General features: G+C 32.4%; 1 protein-coding gene across 2 annotated transcripts in view; it reads left to right on the top strand.

The window, feature by feature from the left end:
• The window catches only part of Stt3b (STT3 oligosaccharyltransferase complex catalytic subunit B), a 97,440-nt gene that overhangs the window by 61,771 nt on the left and 14,499 nt on the right, over window positions 1-21,170 (top strand). For both annotated transcript variants that reach the window (XM_010638260.3, XM_010638259.2), the window contains 6 exons: window positions 406-505; window positions 13,483-13,581; window positions 16,929-17,075; window positions 18,050-18,098; window positions 19,433-19,587; window positions 20,892-21,103. In XM_010638260.3, the coding sequence (XP_010636562.1) occupies window positions 406-505; window positions 13,483-13,581; window positions 16,929-17,075; window positions 18,050-18,098; window positions 19,433-19,587; window positions 20,892-21,103 (762 nt within the window). The remainder of the gene's footprint in view (window positions 1-405; window positions 506-13,482; window positions 13,582-16,928; window positions 17,076-18,049; window positions 18,099-19,432; window positions 19,588-20,891; window positions 21,104-21,170) is intronic.

The following is a 21,170-nucleotide window of genomic DNA, read 5'->3' as shown; positions in this document are numbered from 1 at the left end:
TTTTTTTTTTTTTTTTTTTTTTTAATAAATTAAAAATTTTTATGGTCTGTGTTCTGGAATTTTGTCTCCATGACTGTCTGTTTACTGCCAGTTCACAAATTATAATGTTCTCAACTTTCCTTATTAAGTCTAATTTAATTCAAGTATTTTCACATTGAATTTAGAAAAGCTTATTGCATTTATGGGATGTTGTTTTTAAGTATCAAGAAAAATAAGGAGAAATAGGTTATATATGTTATATAAACCTATTTCATATGTCTCAAAATTGCTAAAAATCCTAGTGTTTTTACTTACATTGGTTCATTATATATATAATTGTTATGACAAATAAAAATTACCTATGTTGAAAAGTACAAAATACTAGAAAGTTAAAAATTACTTATCTTGGTATTTCTTTTCTCACAGGTCTCTGCTTGGGGTGGGTATGTGTTTATCATCAACCTTATTCCATTGCATGTATTTGTGCTGTTACTGATGCAGAGATACAGCAAGAGAGTATACATAGGTAAGTCATTTGGTTTCTGAAATCTTACAACTAAGACTCATATACATTCTTTTCATTAGACAGTCATTTTTGGTTTTGGCCACTATTACCCCTAAAAGGTAAAACTAATTGTGAGTTAATTTTGCTTTTTATATTTACTCTACTAGAGCATTTTTATATAAATTATTTGTTATCAACTAACTTAAGTTTTTGTTTCCTTTTGGTAGAATTAATTTGGGTTTAATATTTTTCAGCATATTTTGTCTTAATTTGGAGACATGAACTTTTTTGGGGGGTACCGGAGATCGAACTCTGGTCCTTGCGCTTGCAAGGCATACGCCGGAAGCACTGAACTAAATACCTGGCCTGGGGCAGGGATATGTTTATCATGAAATATTTTAGACTTTTCATAACATACTCAAATTCAGTTTTTTCACTATAAGAGATTGATATCAAAATCAACTATTTAATAAACGCTTGAAAGCTCTTTCTGTATTATACACAAATAGCCCGAATCTGTTTCTAGAAAATTGTTTCTATTTTTACTATAGGCTTTAAGTCTGTTGACTAAGATGCTTAGTAATGGATGAAGTCTTACCTTAGGGATTATTTTCCACGATAGAACATTTATGGGTTGAATGAATCTTAGTGATTGAGATCTGAAGTCATTGTCTTAATAAAACATTATAATTCTATTATAATAATGTTTGAAAATAGTACAAAGATAAAACTTACATGTTTAAATAGGTTCACTTTTTATAGACACAGTAGCTTGGAAGTTCTTCAAAAAATGGACCATAGTGTTAGCATATGGCCTAGCAGTTGTACTCTTATGTATTTACTCAAGAATACAGAAAATAGGCATGGTGTTAAACACCTGTAGTCCAGCACATGGGAGGCTGAGGCAGGAGGATCACAAGTTTGAGGCCAGCCTGAACTAACTACCTGTTTGAAACTCTGTATCAAAACAAAACAATGTATATATATCACACAAAACTTTTACATGAGTGCATTTATTTATTCATAACATCAAAAAGTAAAAAACGACCCAAATCTCTATTCGCTGATAAAGAGTAAATAAAATGTAAGTATATCCATCCATTGAAATCCTATTCTGCCATAAGAAGTAATGAAATACTGTTATTTGCTACAAGGTGAACCTTCTAAGCATTATGTTATTTGAAAGCCCATCACAAAAGGCTACATAACAGAGAACACAGTATGGAAAGTTTGTTGATATGAATGTCCCTAATAGGTAAATCCATAGAGACAGATAATAAATTAGTGGTTGCCATGTGCTTGGGGAGGAGAATGGTAGAGGGAGGGTATAGAAGTGTTTGCTAATGAATGATCGGGTTTCTTCGGGGGGTAAAGAGATATGCGTTAGTGGTGATGGCCATACAACCTTGAGTATACTAGAATCCACTAAATGGCATGACAGAGACTCCTGTAGTCAGGTTCCACTACTCACCTGCCCAGTGTGCGACGCATCACTGAGGAATAAATACACTAAGAGATTTAACTAAGAGAGAAAAGGCAGGGTGCCAGGACAACCAGTGTTGATGCAACTGACAAAGGTGCTACACAGTCCCAGGCACTGACTTTTATTGGTAGTCAGTTGGGGTAAACTGTGGTTTCTGTGGAAATTAATATAAACAAGGCTCATAAAGGACAAGACAAAGCATTCTTGAATTAGGAACAGAATAAACAAAATATGATTGTACTTGGAACATTGTCCTTCTAGTCTGAAGGTTTTAGTTGTGGGAACGGAATTTGGATGTGAGTTACTCTGATCTTGGCATATAGGCTTCAGCCAGCCTCACTTCTATAAGCAAGTCAATTGTGGGGTTAACTCTTCACAACCTACTTTGGGCATAATCAATATTACAGTGCTCTACAATGGTAGATTTTTAGAAATTGTATTTCAAAATATATAAATCATATCTCAAAAGTAAGTACAAACAAAGCCCAAAATTCTTAAGTCTATACTCTTTATAATGTCTCTGAGGATATGTACTGTTACTCAACACAATTTTCAGGTAAGGTTCAAGAAGACACATATTAATTTGCTGAAGATCATGGAGCTGAGACCTGAACTTAACATATTTTGGCTTCAAAGTCCATGATGCTAAAGTCATTAAATGTGCCTCTTTGCGTGTATATCAACTTATGATATTTCTCTATTCTCTTCCTACCTACTCATTAGGGTCCAGGAAGAAGAATGATAGGTAAAATTGTAGTCCTTAGATTTTTGTTTTGGAAAAATACAAGAAAAATTATTTACATGGTTATGGGGAAAGAACTAAAATGATTTTATTTAATTAACAAACTTGAGATCATACAAATTTTAATAGGGGAATAGAATAGCGAAAAGATACTGTTGTGAAATGGCTGTGAATCAAGAAGGGGAGTCAAAGTAGATGTCAGAGTAGTAAAATAAATACGTAGTTAAAGAGGTTAAATGGGAATATTTTTAAATGCCAGTAGTGCATAGCTCCCCGTGAACATTAATGCCAAGGTGAACTGGGTGAAAAGATGAAAACTGAGGAAAAAGATTTTGTATTAGGTGAGAGGATCTCTATAGTCACTACAGAAACATATGCAATTAATACTACTTTGGTTGGCTCTTGAGAATATTGTTTTTAGTTTTTTTTTTTTTTGGATACCTGGGATTGAACGCAGGTCCTTGCAAGGCAGGCCATCGAACCACTGAGCTAAATCCCCGGCTCCTGAGCATATTGTTTTTAGAGGAAATATTGGTGATAATGGTGATATACAGCAAGTATTTCTCTTTCTTCATCCAAACTTTATCAGGATTTTAAGTTAGATTCCTCCTATCTTATAATGGTCCTAAAAAAGTATGGAAACACTCTGTCCTTTGATGTCCCATCATTGAATAAATGTTTTATCTACTATCTCCATCCCTACATAAAAACATCTAGACAGGTAAGGATTGGTAAGCAGAAAACTCGTCTAGTCATACTCTAAATCCTAAAGTAAAATTATTTTGAATGAACTATGTAAAGTAATTGCGAAAAAATTGTTTTCTCTTTCAGTAAGATTTTGTTTACATGTTCCTTAGAATCACAGTGAGAGGAAACTCTGTGTTCACATGTTTAAAAAAAGGTCCATGAAAAGTAATGTGGATTATGTTGGTATGAGAGGAGAGAGCAGCAGTAGTTGGGGAAGAGATATTTAAAAAAGCTGAGGTGAGAGAGGATTTTTTATTTTTTATTTATTTATTTGTTGGTTTTTGAGACAGGGTCTCACTATGTAGTTGAGACTGACCTGGAACTCACTGTGTAGCCCAGGCTGGTCTTGAACTCACAACGATCCTCCTTCCTCAGCCTCCTGAGTGCTGGGATTAGGATTTTTTAATTTTAAGAAAAATTAGACTTTTGTGAAGATACATTTTTGGATTTGTTTAATTTCATTGTATTGGGAAATGAATTTCACAGAATTATACCATAAAGACGATTCTAATGTTTTTAACAAGAATTTCCAAGTCTTTTTTTAGTACGTGTTTATGGTAGACGGTGAATACATTCCTTGTGGGTAGTTGGGACATGTACATAGCATATCTTAATTTTTTTTACATCCCCTTCTCCTCCCACTCCAGCATTTCTTAGTTCCCCCTTCTCATTTGCCCCCAGTATACTCTTATTTCCTCCTATTGTCTGTCTTTGGTTTTTGCTCTTTGTTTATACTTTGCTTTTCTCATGTAAAAGAAAGCATATGATGTTTAAGCATGTTTGTCTATTTGGCTTACATTTTGTACTTGAGGTGCATCCATTTTTCTACAAATGACTCAAATTTATCCTTTATTATGTATACCACATTTTTCATTTCTGTTGATGGACATATAGGCAGCTTCCGAGATTTAGCTATTATGAATTGTACTGCTATAAGTACAGGTATGTATGTTTCATTGTAATATGATGTCTTTAACTCTTTCAGAAGATACCTAGAAGGAGGGAATAGCTAGGTAAAATGGAATTTCCAGTTACAGTTTTTTGAGGAACCTACACTTTGGATATTAATCCTTTGTCCAAGGTGTAGCTGCACTCTTCTGCATGTGATTAGCCATTTTTCCCAGTGCCATTTGTTAAAAAGGCTCTCTTTCCTCCAGCATGTTTTTGGCCCCTTTGTCAAAGATCAGGTGGCTGAATGTGATTGGGGATGTTTCTGCATCCTTTATATTCTAATTAATTGATCCACATGTCTATTAGTGTGCCAGTACCATGCTGTTTAATCTCTATAGCTTTGTAATACAACTTTAAATCAGGGATTCTTGTATCTTCTCCTTTGCTCTTGTTACCCAGGATTGCTTTTGATATTTTGGGTCTCTTCTGGTTCCATATAAATTTTAGGATTTTCTTTTCTAGGTCTATAAGGAATGTTGGTGTTTTGATTGAGATTACACTAAATCTATGTATCAATTTTGGGAATATGGCCATTTTGACAAAGTTAGTTCTGCCTATACTGGAATGGGGAGGTGGTTTCTCTCCCATTTCCTGATGTCCTCTTTGATCTCCCTGTATTGGAGTATATATAGTACTGTAGTTTTTGTTGTATAGGTCTTTCACTTCCTTGCTTAGATTAATTCCTAAGTATTTAATTTTTCTTGGCTGTTACTGTGAATGGTATTGTTTTCCTTTTTGGTGGAAGAACTAATTATTTTGTATTTATAGAAAGACAGGTTTTTAGATATTGCAGTACACTGATGGGACATGAAATTATTTGACTTTTTTCTAATTTGATGAATATCACACTTTATAAGGGAATTTGTTAAAGAGTGAGGACAAATAATTGAATTGGCTTAATGTTCAGTAGGGAAATGATTGCTTAAAATACAGTGTCGTCAGATGGAATATTGTGGAGACATTAAATTTTATCTGAGTAATTGATGATATAGGAAAATGTTAATAAAAAGCAGACAGGAAGAATTACCAGTGATTTATTTCTTTGTACTTCTCTTTCCAGATTTTCTACAGTGAATATATGTAATAAAATTTAGTTTTTAGTTTGTAGAAATATGAATTTTATCTCTTATGGTTCATAAGGGCTACATTTCAAATGACACTGAAGTAGCTTGTTTGATATTGTCTAGATTTTCTATAGTTGAACAAAGAGATTATAGGTTTTGCTTATATTTCAAATGTATTTTTATTTTGACAATTCAATAACCATTAACAGGAAAGTTTTATACAGATACTACATACATTAATTTTTGATGAATTACGGAAATTCATATCTTATGCATAAAAGAAGAGATAATTCTGTTGAGGAAATTTAAAGTGAAATCATAATGGTTAAAAGTCTAATTTATTATTGGTAGTTGTAATCAGAACATATGTAATGTTAGAAGCTCTCGATTTTATTTTATCTAATTCTACCATACTATTTTTGAGGAAATTAAAACAGATCCATTCATCAGACATCTATTGTGTTTTGTAGATTCTAAGTGTAGCACTAAACATAATGATGCAAAATTAAAAGACAACCTTACTCCAAGACACACAGTATAATCAGTTTTTATAGCATGTGATAAAAATGGAAATGGGGAGAAGTTTGTGAAAATACTACCAGATCTTTGAGTTGAGGGAAACCTCATTATGCTTTTCAACTAACCATGTCCCAAAAGTTTTATAAATCTTATAAATCAAAAGTAAATAAGCCAGGCGTGGTGGCGCATGCCTGTAATCCCAGCACTCGGGAGGCTGAGGCAGGAGGATCTCTGTGAGTTCGAGACTAGCCTTGGGCTACATAGTGATTTCCAGGTCAGTCTCAACTACATAGACCCTGTCTCAAAAAAAAAAGTAAATAAATCTTGACCTTGAGAGAAAACAGAACCATATTATCATCATGCAATTCCTGATCACTTATTACTATGTAAATTTGGACAGATTATTTAAGTATTGTGTCTGATATCTTCAAGAATCAAATAGAATAGTAGTTCTTACCTCACAGCACTGTAAGGAGAAATGAGTGTATTTAGGAAGAGTGCTTATAACAGGTATAAATTTTAAAAGTTCTGTATTAAGAAAAAAGTTCTGTATTATATAAATTTTTCCTTCTGTTGTTAATACTGACGTTACAGAGGAATAGCCAAAAGAGAAAGAAAGAGTTTCAAACTGTGGGAAAGGTAATTATAAAGTTGTAAAGTCTTGTGTGCATAAAACATTTGTGAGTCTAAGGATTATTACTTTGTGTGCTTGTTAGAGGGAGGGAGGAAGGAAAGGGGGAGAGAGGAGGGAATATTAGCAGCTCCCTTTCAGTTTTCCTTGAGGTTTCATTCCCTAAAATATACCTTCTGGTTTTAGTATACATGCTGCTGAAGCAAGCACTAACTTCTGGTTTTTAGCATTACTGTATTTTGGATTCTTAATTTAATGTTATCTGTTGTTATCCTTAACCTTTTAGGATTTAGCTGTTCTTATTACTTCTTAAATAGATGTGTTCCTACCTCTCTGATTCTGAATGTATTTGTATTACAGTTTCACAATTTTCAGAATAATAAAATCTGGTATCTTTTAAAAGTGAAAATACTACCAAATCTTAATTTTTAAAACCTATAGACTTACATTTGTTTTAGTTATGGCCCTTGACATTCTAAAGAAAAACATTAGAATTTTTCTTTAAAGTCAAAAGTAACTCCCATTTATTGACATAAAGTATAACAGATAAAAATATACTTCATGTCTTTGGCTCTTTGTTATCTTTACTAATTCTTACTATCATGTTCCATTCCAGAGACTTAATAAGTCTAATCTGGAAAGAGGGATAGGAACACTGAAATAACAGAGACAAGCAGCAACATACTGAGCTAGGAATATGGACTTATTTATTAAATATAAGAGAAGCAGCATTTTTTTTGTCTTGTATTATAAACTATGTAGCTTCTTTAGGGTAATTTAAGCTAAGAAATCAGTTATCTCCTAATAGCTAAAACTTGGAAATAGCCTATCTGCCCATCATTTGGAAACTGGATAAAGAAGATGTGGTTTTTCTATAAAATGGAATATTACTCAGCCATAAAGAATGGGAAAATAGATTCATTCATAGGAAAATGGTTACATATTGAAGATATACTCCTAAATGAAATAAATAAGGCACACGTGTAAATACTGACTCGTTTCTCTGGTGTGAATAATCTGCAATAATACAGAAGATCCTAATAAGATTACTGACATTGAGAAATGGGAAGAAAGGAGCTAAAGGTGTAGGGAAGGTGGGATGGGTAGGGGAAGGGTAATGAGGGAAAAGAAAAAAATGTGAGATAATGAAAAGATGGAAATAAAGTGTTTGTAGATGGGGAGGGGAGGAGGGGGTGGAGGGAGGGCAGGGGTAAGGAGAAAATATGAGAATCAAGACTTGTCATGTAGAGGTACAAGATCCCAACAATGAATGTAACTGTACTGTATCCCTAAAATGTACCAATAAACTCAATTAAAGCTGAAAAAAAAATTAAATCTAAATTGCAGTATGAAAGAACTACCATTAACTATGGGATAAAATTGGTTTTTTTCTCTTCTGAGAGCTGTAAATCAGTTAATTCACAAAACTGTGTAAAAGAGTTATTTCCTTACCACAGAAGTAGATTTTTAAAATTACTGTTAGCAGATAAAAATGTTAATGGGTAGAAATGTTGAATATCAAAGTAATGTCTTTTCTTTGCCTTGTGTTGTGTAGTTGTAGGTAATAGGACATCTTAAAAAATGTAATTAGTAACTTTTTAATTTTAAAGTAATACAACAGCATATATCCAAATATCAGCATAATTTGTTTGGCAGATGCCACATTGTGATATGCTTGTTTAGTGATTCTCATAACTTAAAGCAAATTTTATCTTACATAACAAATGTTTGTCTTGGTCATGGGCTTTGTAAAAAAATTGTGAAATTCATTTTTAATGATATTTAAATTATATTTAAAATAGCTAAATTTACCATATAATATTTGGGCTAATACTCTATTATTTATAATAGGATTCAGCATGCATCATTTTGATAGTTTTTTATCTAAGTTGTAGAAAATAGTAAAAAGCTGTATTTTATATTTCTGGCAAGTAAAATATTACCAAGACAAGAAAGTATACCTATCTCTAATAGATTAGATACATTATTTTCAAATATTAAGTTTATCCATATAACCTTGAAATGATTTTCCCATACTACCTAGGATGCATAATTTATCCATATTCTGTCTTTTGATAATTATTTTATGTACTTTTTAAATTGTACATATGTGAAGCAAGAGCAAACAGGACTACCTATGGGTTTTGTCCTAGGTTTTCATGTAAAGTTAGAAGTTTTGCAGTATTGGTTACATGAGTTTCCCAAATAAGTGTCATAATAGACTACTAGGGGAAGGGACAGAGGGTTTTCTGTAGATTGGTTTATAGTAGACTGTCTTTTATTCAGTAGGAATCTTGAAGATTATTTTGGTGGAAAAAATTTACCTGTTGTGTATTCTCTCAATGAGAAGATGCTATTACTTCTGCAGCCTATGCTATCAAATCTTACTTCTTGTTCAGTTTATAAAGCCAGTATCATCATGTGTTAAAACTCAGGATATTTAGAGTAAGTCTTGCCTATGATTTAGCAGCAATCATTCATTCAACCAGAAAAAAAGTTTTTCAATAGAAATAAAGGCTTTTCTAAAAACTAAGCAGAATAAATTATTTGGTACTTTTATCTTGAAGAAAAGACTGAGATTATCTCTAAGGGTTTGGTCTTATAGAAAATTTCATGTTTCGGGGGGAGGGGATTTAGCTCAGTGGTTCCCTGCCTGCCTCACAAGCACAAGACCTGAGTTTGATCCCCGATACCAAAAAAAGAAAGAAAGAAAATTTCATGTTTTATAGGCCAGAAGAACTAACTTCTGTGTAGAGGTTAATAGACGCATAGTGATAGTAAAGTAGTAGTAGTTGATGTATGTAGGAGCCTGCTTACAGTAGTAACTGAGATTGAGAAAAGGAGAAGGCCTTAATTTTTTATTTTTAGTAACATTTGTGACTGTGTAGTATAAATCCTTTGAATCTGTTTTGCTGTGTTTATGAATTAAATTTGCTAATATGTAAATTACTGGGTTTTGACATTACAACAAAGGCCTAGAAGTTACTGAGGAGCATTATCTAATACTTTTACGAAATAGTTATATATATTTCATGAATTCTTCATATAGTCTTCAGATACACACATTGTATTTATAGTAGCAGAGAACTTTGATATCTCACTAACCATTGCCACAATTAAATGAATTGCTTCCACATAATAGAATTAGATTTTAATCCAGATGTATTTCTTCTAGAATTTTCCTTTTTCTGAAACACTCCTTCATTTCAGGATAGATATGAATATATTTGCTGTTTTCAAATGCTATGATAAGTTTCTGTTCAAGTGATTTGAGTAAGCTGTTTCTTGCTTGTATATACCTGGAGTTTGTAAAATATCACTTTCAGTAAGTTATTCACTGTCCTATGTAGTTTACCATGAGTAGTGTCCTTGTGGGGGAAAAATGGTTTTTCATTATTTTCTCTGCTGGTCAAGAAGCAGCGTGCGTACGTGCGTGCGTGCGTGTGTGTGTGATGCTTAATTAAAAGTTTCATCATTCTTACAAATCTTTAGTCATATTATTAGTAATAAAACCAACTTAGATTTTTAAGGTATGTGTGTTTCTTTTGCTTAATGGTAATTTGTTTGGCAGTGAAATTGGATGGTAAAGGAGTATTTTATTTATTAGCCATTTCCATTTAATATCAACCAGGATGTGGAGAATTTTAGAAATTCTAATGTGATTTAATTTAATGGAGTTTTAAGAGTAAAAGAAAATGTTTAGTCTAGAGGTGACACACCGAAGGTACTCGTGCTGTAGTAGGCTGTTGATATCATGGAAAGCTCTAAAACATTTGCCATCATGGCTCTGTTTAGAAGATTGCTATTTGTCCAGAATAAAAGAGATTTTCCTTGGTTAAAGATATACAGAATATGTATGTGTCTACTTACATATTGTGTATTTGTACGTATCTTTCTAATGGTGATTTTTCCAGAATTTTTCTAACACTGGAAGCGTGATCTGTAGTAATGAATGCCAATAAATGTGCTTCCACAGGATGGCAGTGTGGTAGTATTTTCATGATGTAATAATGATTTATAACATTATTGGTGTGTATTTTCTTAGGGCTCAACACTTCATTGCTTTAATATTCTTGCTTAAATGCTAAGAAAAGTAGGTTAACATGGATGAGTGTAAAGTTGTTGTTGATGGGGATAGTTTGGCCAGGCTTTCCAGAGAATTCATAGGAAGTAGAATTGCTAGAGAATGATTTTTATATGGTTGTATTATTGAGACGTTCTGAGAGTTGTAGAGAGCAATATAGACCTTATCTTCTACCTTTTTCGTGCCCTTGTCAAGAGGAAATGAGATCTCTTGCCTCTTTGTTTCTGTAAAGGCACCCCCTCCCATACCAGTGCGATACATTTGCTCCATTGTATTATGGTTGTTTATGCCCCTAGTTTTACCATTTTGTGTAACCTTTGGAGGCTGAGTAGGATTGATCTTGCTAGAATTTATTTTCTTAACAATGCCTTGATTATATTAGATGCAAGTTAATATTTGAATGCATTTGTATAAAGAGGTAATTTAAAGCACATTTTTAGATGCTATGGTACAAAATCTGCAGAAAAACATGCTTTTATTTTGCAGCAGAGATTTTTTGGGGGGGTCGTGTTTATTTTATAAGAATTTAGTTTACCATTTCTATCTACTCAAGTAAATCCAGTTTCTTGTTTTCTGCATTTTAAAATGATTCATAAATGGGATTTAAATTGAGAGATTAACACATATGTTATTTTATAAATTCAAAAAGAAACGTGCTATTATTAAGCAGGGTAAATTTGTAGTATTTGAGTCTGATTGTCTGGCAAGCAACCCTAAACGTTTTTTACCTCCACACTGAAATGTACTCTGAGATAGGATACACACTCCCCTAAGTAAACATCTGTGGATTAGTGGTCCAGAGGTGATCCAGGTCCAGTTTCCTTACAAGGAAAATGCTTATTGTTGACTTACTGCAGAATCCAAACTTGTTCCTTTGGCACATGTAGGTAGGTATAAGTGAGGCTAATTGGGATAGAGGAGATTATTATCATAGTCCACTCATGTTCAGTATGTCTAGAAATGAACTTAAGCAAAAACGCCTACAGGGAATCTTCATCGATAGTTGCCAAACAAGTAATTGCTGACATTTTTACAGTGTCAAGCAAAGAATGGTGCCATTTGAAAAGAAAGAGAATATGAATGTAACTGCAAATGTGTGCTTTTGTTCACATTGTACTTTGTAGTGATTAATTCTGGAGAATGATTACAGGAAAATAGTGTAAAGTCTTGTACTGTTTCTTTAGTACAAAACAAACATAAGTGAGACCAACTTTATAATTGGTATGGGGTTTCTTCTAGGGAAATGAAAATACTTAGGACCAGAGAAAGGTAAAGTCCCTAAATGTTCACTGTAAAATGGCTCCGTTATATGACTTTCGTCTTAGAGTTTTTAAAAAGAGATTACTTTTTCATTTGTTTGCATCATTTATTCAGTCTAAATTCTGTGACACTATAGCATTCCATGATCATTTGTATTCATAAGGAAGAGAAATCCAACTTTAGATGTAATTTTTTAATGTTTTATATAAGTGGGTTTAACTATAATTTTAAAATACATAACGATACCACATTTTCTCAGGCCTAGATTTTTCTCGTTATGACTTTGTATGCTCAGTATTTGTCTAGGATTTCTCAGTTCCAGATTTTTAAAAGTCCTGTTGGACATGGAATCTTAGGTTATTGTTGTTTGGAAGGATGTCACAAAACTGGTTGAACTCATTCTGTATTCAGAAAACTGAGTGTTTGTGGTTTATACTGTTGTTTGATGTTCGATAATGACCTTGCCCACCCTCCTGTTCCTTTCTGGTTCTGCCTCTGTGATTCTACTTTTGTCAGAAATTCAACAAAAGACTACTTTGTAAAAGAAATTTATAGAATTAGAAGATTTCATCAGTCAAATTAGATATCAATTCAAATCATATGACAGAAATTTTCATTTCCTTAACTTGCCTTGCCTTTCAGCTTGAGTACTTTATAGAGGGTAATTTCATTCCAATAGTAATGTCTCTGGAAAGAACATTATTGGGTGGGTTACTTCTCCTGTCTCCTATATCTCTATTAGCTTGAAATCATTGGAAACTTCATTTGCATACTTAAATCCTTTCTGCTAAATTTGTGAGCTACTTCTTAGCTCTTAACACAATAGTCAACTCTTACCATACAGTTTAGGAGCCAGCATAACATATTAATAGTCCATAATTTTACTTTCAGAAGTTTCTTTTAAGGCAGTTTTATTCTTTGTCATCTATTACGTTAAACGTATATGCCACGTGACATGTTATACAATGTATAGCATAAATAAATGAATTCTGTAGCTCTTTACTATTCCTGAACATACCTGTTTTTAATAGTTCATTTGGGAAAAGAATATTGAGTATGTATATAAAAGTGATATGTGAATGCAAAACAAATCTTTTACACAAATTGTAATTCACTCCCCAGTTTGCCTAAATGCTTTATTAAGATTGACATAAGCTAAGAATCCTATAGTATACTGTGCTAAGAGCAAGTAGTTTTCCTTTATTAGACTCTAAATTCAGTAACTGGTCTGTTTCATGGCTTGACTTTCTGTGTACTTAGTTCTTTAATCATAGAAAACTTGGTAAGCATACAATTGTAATTTTTAAGTATTATGCAAAGGGATACTTTATATTTTTTAAGTGATAGGATATTTATGATTTATAAAGTGGTTAATCACCTTTATCAAATTGATTATGTCAGGATTCTATAAATTCAGTTCGAACTTTTCCCAAAACAAGTAAATTATTTAGGGATTTAATGTTTTGATTATTTACTAGAAGAAATAAAATTTCTTGTTTCCTATTTTGTCTTTATAGCATATAGCACTTTCTACATTGTGGGTTTAATATTATCCATGCAGATACCTTTTGTGGGATTTCAGCCAATCAGAACAAGTGAACACATGGCAGCTGCAGGTATGAAAAAGAATATTTATTACTTTTTGTAAAGAATATAAATACATAATTGGTCAGTCTAAAGGAATAAAAGTATTTATTTTTAGTTTTCATCATCAAAGTAATATGAGTTGTAATTTTTTGGAGATCTGTAATTAAAACTTGAATCAAATTCTCAGTGAAATGTCCATGATTCATTGATCCATGACCCATAGGAAGTTCATGTGAATTTCATTTATAACATTTTATAAGTACTAAATTCAGGCTAAATATCCTTTATCTGAAACACTTGGGACCCAGAAGTGCTTCAGATTTCAAAGTCTTTTACATATTGGAATATTTTCATAAACTACTAATTGAACAGCCCTAATCAAAAAATCCAAAATGCTCCAAATCTGTAACTTTGAGTATCATATTAATGTTCAAAGAGTTTTGGATTTTGGATAAATTAGGGATACTCTACCTGTGTGCAGAGTATAACTTTGTCAGGGCCATTCATCCTGTTTACTATCAGTAGTACATAGTCATCTCATCCCTCCCAAAAAAGTTAAGATATATTACTTGTTATATGTCACTTTTAAATCTATAAAAAACTTACACTCTCAAATTGATGTTGTCAATTTACCAAGTAGTTTGAGATACAGAGAGATATATATTTACTTTTTAGTATGCAATAATGTATAGCACTGTCAAATATAATCACCTGTTTTTGTGCAGATGATTATTACATATCCTAAAATCTAAATTTTTTATATTAACCATTCTAAAATGGACTTTTAAAAATAACTCAAGATTAAATTTATTTTGAAATATCAATATTCCAGATGAGTTAGGGCTCTCATGTCCTCTTTGTGTAAAGTTTTTACATGTATGTTTTTGCATTTTGACAATTACTGATTAAGTACTACTTTAGTTTTGTTTATCTTAGTACTTGCCTTTATATTTACTAATTTCAGGTTCATGGCTGGGAGCTGAGAGACCAATTAAAAAGAACAATGTATAAATTTTATAAGACTGAGCCTTCCCAAATGAAAATAAAGAAACAAAATATTTTTAAGCTTATGTTTGATGAAGAGTGAACAGTCTTACAGAAGTATGATTAGACAAAAGGGAAATTATGTTTAATGGTAATAAGTTGGATAATTTAGCAAGTTCTGTTTGTTCCAATTTGTTTTGGCAAATCTTGTGTCTTCCTTTTTGCCTCTGGGTATAAGGAAGACTCCTTTGGAATGAGGATCTTAGGACCTGCTTGGTAGAAAGTTGAGAGAATTCTTTTTGTTACTTACTTTAGGATAGAACAGAGAGAAAGTCAGATAGATCTTCCTGTTTGTACTGTTTTCTCAACAAGATTTAGTCTTTTGGGATGGCTTGTCTTAAACCCCGACATTAAATAATTGTAATCTTATTTAAATGTGTAATTAAAGTCATATTCATCTTATCAGTTGTAAATAGTAACTGATTAGTAAATAGATTCTCCTGATTGAAGTCATTTGTTCCCTTTGGCAAAGAAATCGTAAGATTTTGTAATGGTGCTTTTTGATTACTTTTTCCACCTAGAAAACATGTTCCTAAAATACAGAGGAAAAGAATGTAATTTTTTTTTCCTCATTGAATTTATTGGTACATTTTAGGTATACAGTACAGTTTAATTATTGGGATCTTGTACCTTTACATGACAGGTCTTGGTTCTCATTTTTTCCCCTTACCCTGCCCTCCCTTCACCCCTCCTCCCCTCCCCCTTTACAAATACTTCATTTCCATTTTTCATTTTCTCATATTTTTTCCTTTTCCCTTATTAGCTTTCCCCTACCCTTCCCACTTTCCCTACACTTTTAGCCCCTTTCTTCCTATTTCACATTGTCCATTATATCATTAGGACCTTATGTACTATTATAGTTTATTCACACCAGAGAAACTATTCAGTATTTACACATGTGTGGCTTATTTATTTCACTTAGGAGTATATCCTCAATATGTATCCATTTTCCTATGAATGAATCTAATTTCTTGTTCTTTATGGCTGAGTAATACTCCATTTTATAGAAAAACCACTTCTTCTTTATCCAGCTTCTAAATGATGGGCAAATGGGCTATTTCCAAGTTTTAGCTATTACAAACTGTGCCGCTATAAACATAGATGTGCATATATCACTGTGATAAGATTCTTTTAATTCTTTTGGAAAGATACCCAGCAGAGGTCACCTTAATAAAGGCTATCTATGAAAAGCCAACAGCCAACAAATTAAATTGCCAAAAACTGAAAACTTCCATGTTAAAATCAGGAACAAGACAAGGATGCCCACTATCACCACTCCTCTTTGATATAGTTCTGGAAACATTAGCCACAGCAATTAGACAAGAGAAAGAAATTAAAGCAATAAAAATAGGAAAGGAAGAAGTTAAACAGTCATTATTTGCTGCTGATATGATACTCTACATTGAAGACCCAAAAGCTCCACCAAAAGACTTCTAGACTTAATTGACACTTTTAGCAGATTAGCTGGATACAAGGTCAACACCCAAAAATCAATAGTCTTCTTGTACAAAAATAACAGACTTGGGCTGGGAATTTAGCTCAGTGGTTTCGTGGCCTGCCTCACAAGTGCAGGGACCCGAGTTTGATCCCCGGTACCACCAAAAAAAAAACAAAAAAACAAAAAAAAACAGACTCCCTGAGAGAGAAATTAGGGAAACAATTCCTTTCACAAGAGCATCCAAAAAAATGAAGTATCTATGAATCAATCTACATTGAAAGCTACAGAAAAAAGATCGAAGAGGATATAAGAAAATGGAAAAATATCCCGTGCTCCTGGGTAGGAAGAATCAACATAGTGAAAATGGCCATAGTGCAATGCCAATTGAAATTCCAACACTATTTTTCACAGATCTAGAAAAAAAGAATCCAAAAATTCATTTGGAACCATAAGAGACCTAGAATAGCAAAAGCCATCCTACGCAACACAGACATGGTAGCAGGTATAACAATTCCCAACTTGAAACTATACTACAAAGCCACTGTAAAAACAGCATGGTACTGGCAAAGAAACAGATCTGAGGATCAGTGGAACAGACTGGAAGACACAAGAATGTAATTTTTAAAATAGGCTTCATTAATTCAAATTCAAATTTTCTTGCCTAGTATATCTATGGGGAGTCTGAATATTTTAGCAAAAAATTTATAATAAGATTTCTTTGGGTATATTAACTGGTTGGTTGACTTGTCATTTGACAGAAGGAAAGTTAGATGAAATGACTAGTCTGATGTGAATGACACTGGGTATTCCAAGAAACTTGTGAAATTTTTAAAATTCAAATGATATGGTAAAGTGCTTTGTTGATCATTAATATGACCTTTTTTTTAAAATTAGGTGTTTTTGCATTGCTGCAAGCTTATGCTTTTTTGCAGTATCTGAGAGACCGATTAACAAAACAAGAATTCCAGACTCTCTTCTTTTTGGGTGTGTCACTAGCTGCAGGTGCTGTGTTCCTTAGTGTCATCTATTTGACTTATACAGGTAGGTGCCATCACGTGTAAATATGCATCTTATCTCTAAATTATTCAAAGAGGCAATTCTTTCACATATTTTTACAAGTTTCATTTATCCTAAGAGGGCAAATACTGTGGTTGAATTATATAGTAATAGTACTAAAATAATAAAGCTTTTTAACATCTGAGTAGCATTAATACAAATTGTGACTTTTTTGTTTTTGGTAGGGGGATTAAACTCAGGACCTTAAGCTTGTGAGGCAGGCAGTGGAATCACTGAGCTAAATCCCCGGCCCTATGACTTTTTTTTAAAAGTAACTTCATTTTGTTGCTTCAGGTTCTGATAATTTCACAAGCATTCTTTCGCTGGCAGAATAGGTCCAAACTCTTTAAAAATATAGAGTGTCTAGTGATAAATCTACTGTGTGTTCATCCACATTCTTTCCATCTTAGTTTTTAAACAATCAAAATGAATTTCAATTTTCTTCTGGATTCTAAAATATTCTCTAAACCTGACTTCAACCCTTACCAACAAATCATATTCTTTCCAAAGGTTTCTGTCAAATTAATGTATCATCCTTGTCTCATAAACTCATGAAGAACTGCTAGGAGTAAAAATCATAAGTATTCAAAATCACCTATGTAACTTTTCAGATGGGATTTGGAATGCTGTATTTAAAAATATTTTTTTAGTGTTTAATGTCTTGACCTTCTTTTACTAGTTACCAAGATGCTTAAAAAGTAATTGGGAAACTTCCTATAATTTTATCTGGCTGGCTACTTGTGTTATTTTTTCTGGAAACAAGTTCTCCATGAATTAATGTTTTTATCTGACCACTACCTTATTTTATCTGATTGCCAACTATGAAATATTTTGGCATCTATAAAATTATAACACTTTGAACATTAGTTTAAATTAGCCCATACTTAACAATAAAATAATTTAAAATTTATAAAATAATTTAAAAGGCAGATAATTTCTTCTGCGTTTTTCCTTCCAAGGTTACATTGCACCATGGAGTGGCAGATTTTATTCATTATGGGACACTGGGTAAGTGCAGATGTGTTATTTTAGCCTCATAAAATACCCCTTTGTTTCTTCTGTTATGATGTCAGTGTTTCAGTCAGCACTTGAGCATCATTAAGTATGTAGAATATCCTAGTTCATTAGATACTGAATCTCTTGTATTTTACCTTTGTTAGTATCTGTTTTGAATGAACCTTTAGAATGAAATATGAGTTTTGTATTTGTTTTGCATAGCCAACTTCTTAATTTTGTATGTTTAAAACATTTTAATAACTTTTGTGCAATTTAAAGAGTAAAGATTAAGGGGTTTTTGTTTGTTTTTTGCTTGTTTTACTAATTACATAAAAGATTCACTTTTACTATTTAAGTTTTAATGTTTAAGGACAGGTGTTATGTTATAAATCCACATGCCCATAGATGATAAGAAATTTTAACTTTTTTCTACTGCCATATAAGCTTTTTGTTTCTTATCATTAAAATATCTGGTGCATTTTTTAGAGAGTTTCTATTTAAAGTGAATGAAAAGTTTTAATTTTGGATTAGACAACTAGTTCAGTAAAACTTTGCTTTCCTAGACATAAGAAAATACATGTTATTCCCATCCATTTCCTGCTCTGTTCTATCCGTTCCTTTCTAGGTGACTCAGTAAAAACCCACAATTATTGAATGAGCATCTCTTCTGGTGTGATACCAAAAGGGCTCATGTCCAGGTCTAATTATAAGTAAATTATGTAGGAATGACTGAAGCAAACATACATTAAGAGTTCAGCCTGTGGCTCACTAGAGGATCTGAGTTAGAGTTATTCTGATTAGGCTACATATTAGGTTAACTTGTTAGCTATACTTATTCTTGCTTTCTCAACTTTCTGAACTTTGACTACTTTGGAATCTCAGGGTGTTTCAGGAATTTCCATTTCCCTCACTTGCCTCCATGTCAGCTTCTTGTCATGTCAGCAGGGCATTGTGGCACTATTATGTCTTATAGGGTGAGGTGTTTTCAGCTGCCAGTAAAGTCTAAAAGATAGTGAAACTCATTGATGCAAATTGGGAGGTGAAGATTAACGACAGAACAAATTCCTATTTGAACAAAGATTTTTGTTACAGAAAGCAGAGCCAACAATTTTATGACTAGTCCTTGATAAGTGTCTTAATTTTACAGATGGCATTATTATTAGTTTTAGTTTTACCAAAGTGGACCAAACATTCATTTCCATTATATCTGGTTAAATTAGGATATATGTTTAAACAAGAAGAGGTGGGAGTAGGAATCATATCTACAATCAAAGAACATTTCTTCCTCTAAAAGGAACTCCTGTTATCATTCAATTGTAAATAATATTAAACTTTTTTAATATCAGGTATGCAAAAATACACATTCCAATTATTGCATCAGTGTCTGAGCATCAACCTACGACTTGGGTGTCTTTCTTCTTTGATCTACATATTCTTGTATGTACCTTCCCAGCAGGCCTATGGTTCTGCATCAAAAATATCAACGATGAAAGAGTATTTGGTAAGAGGGACTTTTTAATGAATACTTTGATTGTGAACATTTGTTTCTCGTTCTGAGATTATAACTTTAATTTTTTTCTTGACTGTAAATATTCAAGATAAGCACCCCTCCATTATTAGGTATTTAGTCAAGGAAAATAATTGAATTTTCTTTATATTCTAGTAACTTTTAATTTGAAGCTAGTATATAAATTTTACACTCATGAGAGGTTTCTGAGAGGTTAATGTAATCAGTATAGTCTATGGTTGAGATTTGAAAACTGTGTTTGTTAACATAATTTTGACTTCATTTTCCAAATTAAGATGTAATTAGGAAAAGATTTTCAAGGGAATCTTATGTCCCAGTTTCAGAGCAAAGTATATTTTATAATGAAATAAGGATTACCTCTGAAAAAACACCCTGTCCATTAATACATTTGTGTGTGCTCCCAACTAGCAAGAAGAAAAATACAAATATTTAAAAGCCAAGGGTTTACAGGACTTTATTTCTATAACATTCAAAAATAAGGAAAACTAAAGTAGTGCTTTATAAGTCCAAATAGTGATAACCTTTTTTATAGGGGAAGGGGCAGTTATTTACTGACAAGAAGCATGAGAAGGGACAGAAGTACATGTCTTGATCATGGGTGGTAATTACATAGGGGCCATGTATATATATAATTAATTGAACTGTATACTTAACAGGATGGTATAATTATATTTTAGTCAGGAAAAAATTTTAAGGTTCAGGTGATAGAAAAATTCTAATGACTTAATGGCTTTGTAAAGTTTATAGCCTTCAATCAGAAATGTTAGAGCCTTTTTCTGTAGTTATTAGTACATTATTTAGAAGGCTATGATTAATGGAAATTTGTTTCAAATTTTTGAATAAGATTTTTGACAGTGACTTTACAGGTTATTCCATTGAATAATAACAATGTTACTCTCATCCTGTTTTTTCTTTAAGTAGGCTTTATACTAAATATTGGCACTGACTTAATGATTGCATATATTTTCATGTGTCATCTATGGATTTTATAACATATAATGCCATTGACTAATAACTAAGTCTAATTCCCCATAACTAAAATTAAATGTGAGTCATATTTCCCTAATTATTGGTGTGTAATTTTTATTTAGTCAGCAGTATTTATAATTTCTAAATACAACTATTAATCAGTTTGTCAGTATTAATAATTTAGAAAAGACAGATCTTTTGTGAGACATTTGTCTATTTTTAGATTTGTTTTATACTGTGCTATTAAATGTCTAGTTCAGTTTCCTTCAGTTTTCCCTAGAGTATTATAAGAAAACTTGTCTTTGCAGTTGCTCTGTATGCAATCAGTGCTGTCTACTTTGCTGGAGTGATGGTGCGGCTGATGTTGACTTTGACTCCAGTCGTCTGTATGCTGTCTGCAATTGCCTTCTCAAATGTTTTTGAGCACTATTTGGGAGATGACATGAAAAGGGAAAATCCACCTGTGGAGGATAGCAGTGATGAGGATGATAAAAGAAATCCCGGAAATTTGTATGATAAGGTGGGAAATCTAAATTAAGGTCTTTAATAATATTACATGTTTTAAAAACTTTTTTTTTTTTTCCACC

Source organism: Fukomys damarensis, unplaced genomic scaffold, assembly GCF_012274545.1.
Source record: "Fukomys damarensis isolate Sample0158 unplaced genomic scaffold, DMR_v1.0_HiC HiC_scaffold_28, whole genome shotgun sequence".
Lineage (NCBI taxonomy): Eukaryota > Metazoa > Chordata > Mammalia > Rodentia > Bathyergidae > Fukomys > Fukomys damarensis.
Note: the sequence above shows the minus strand (reverse complement) of the source record. Positions and strands in the feature narration are given on the sequence as shown.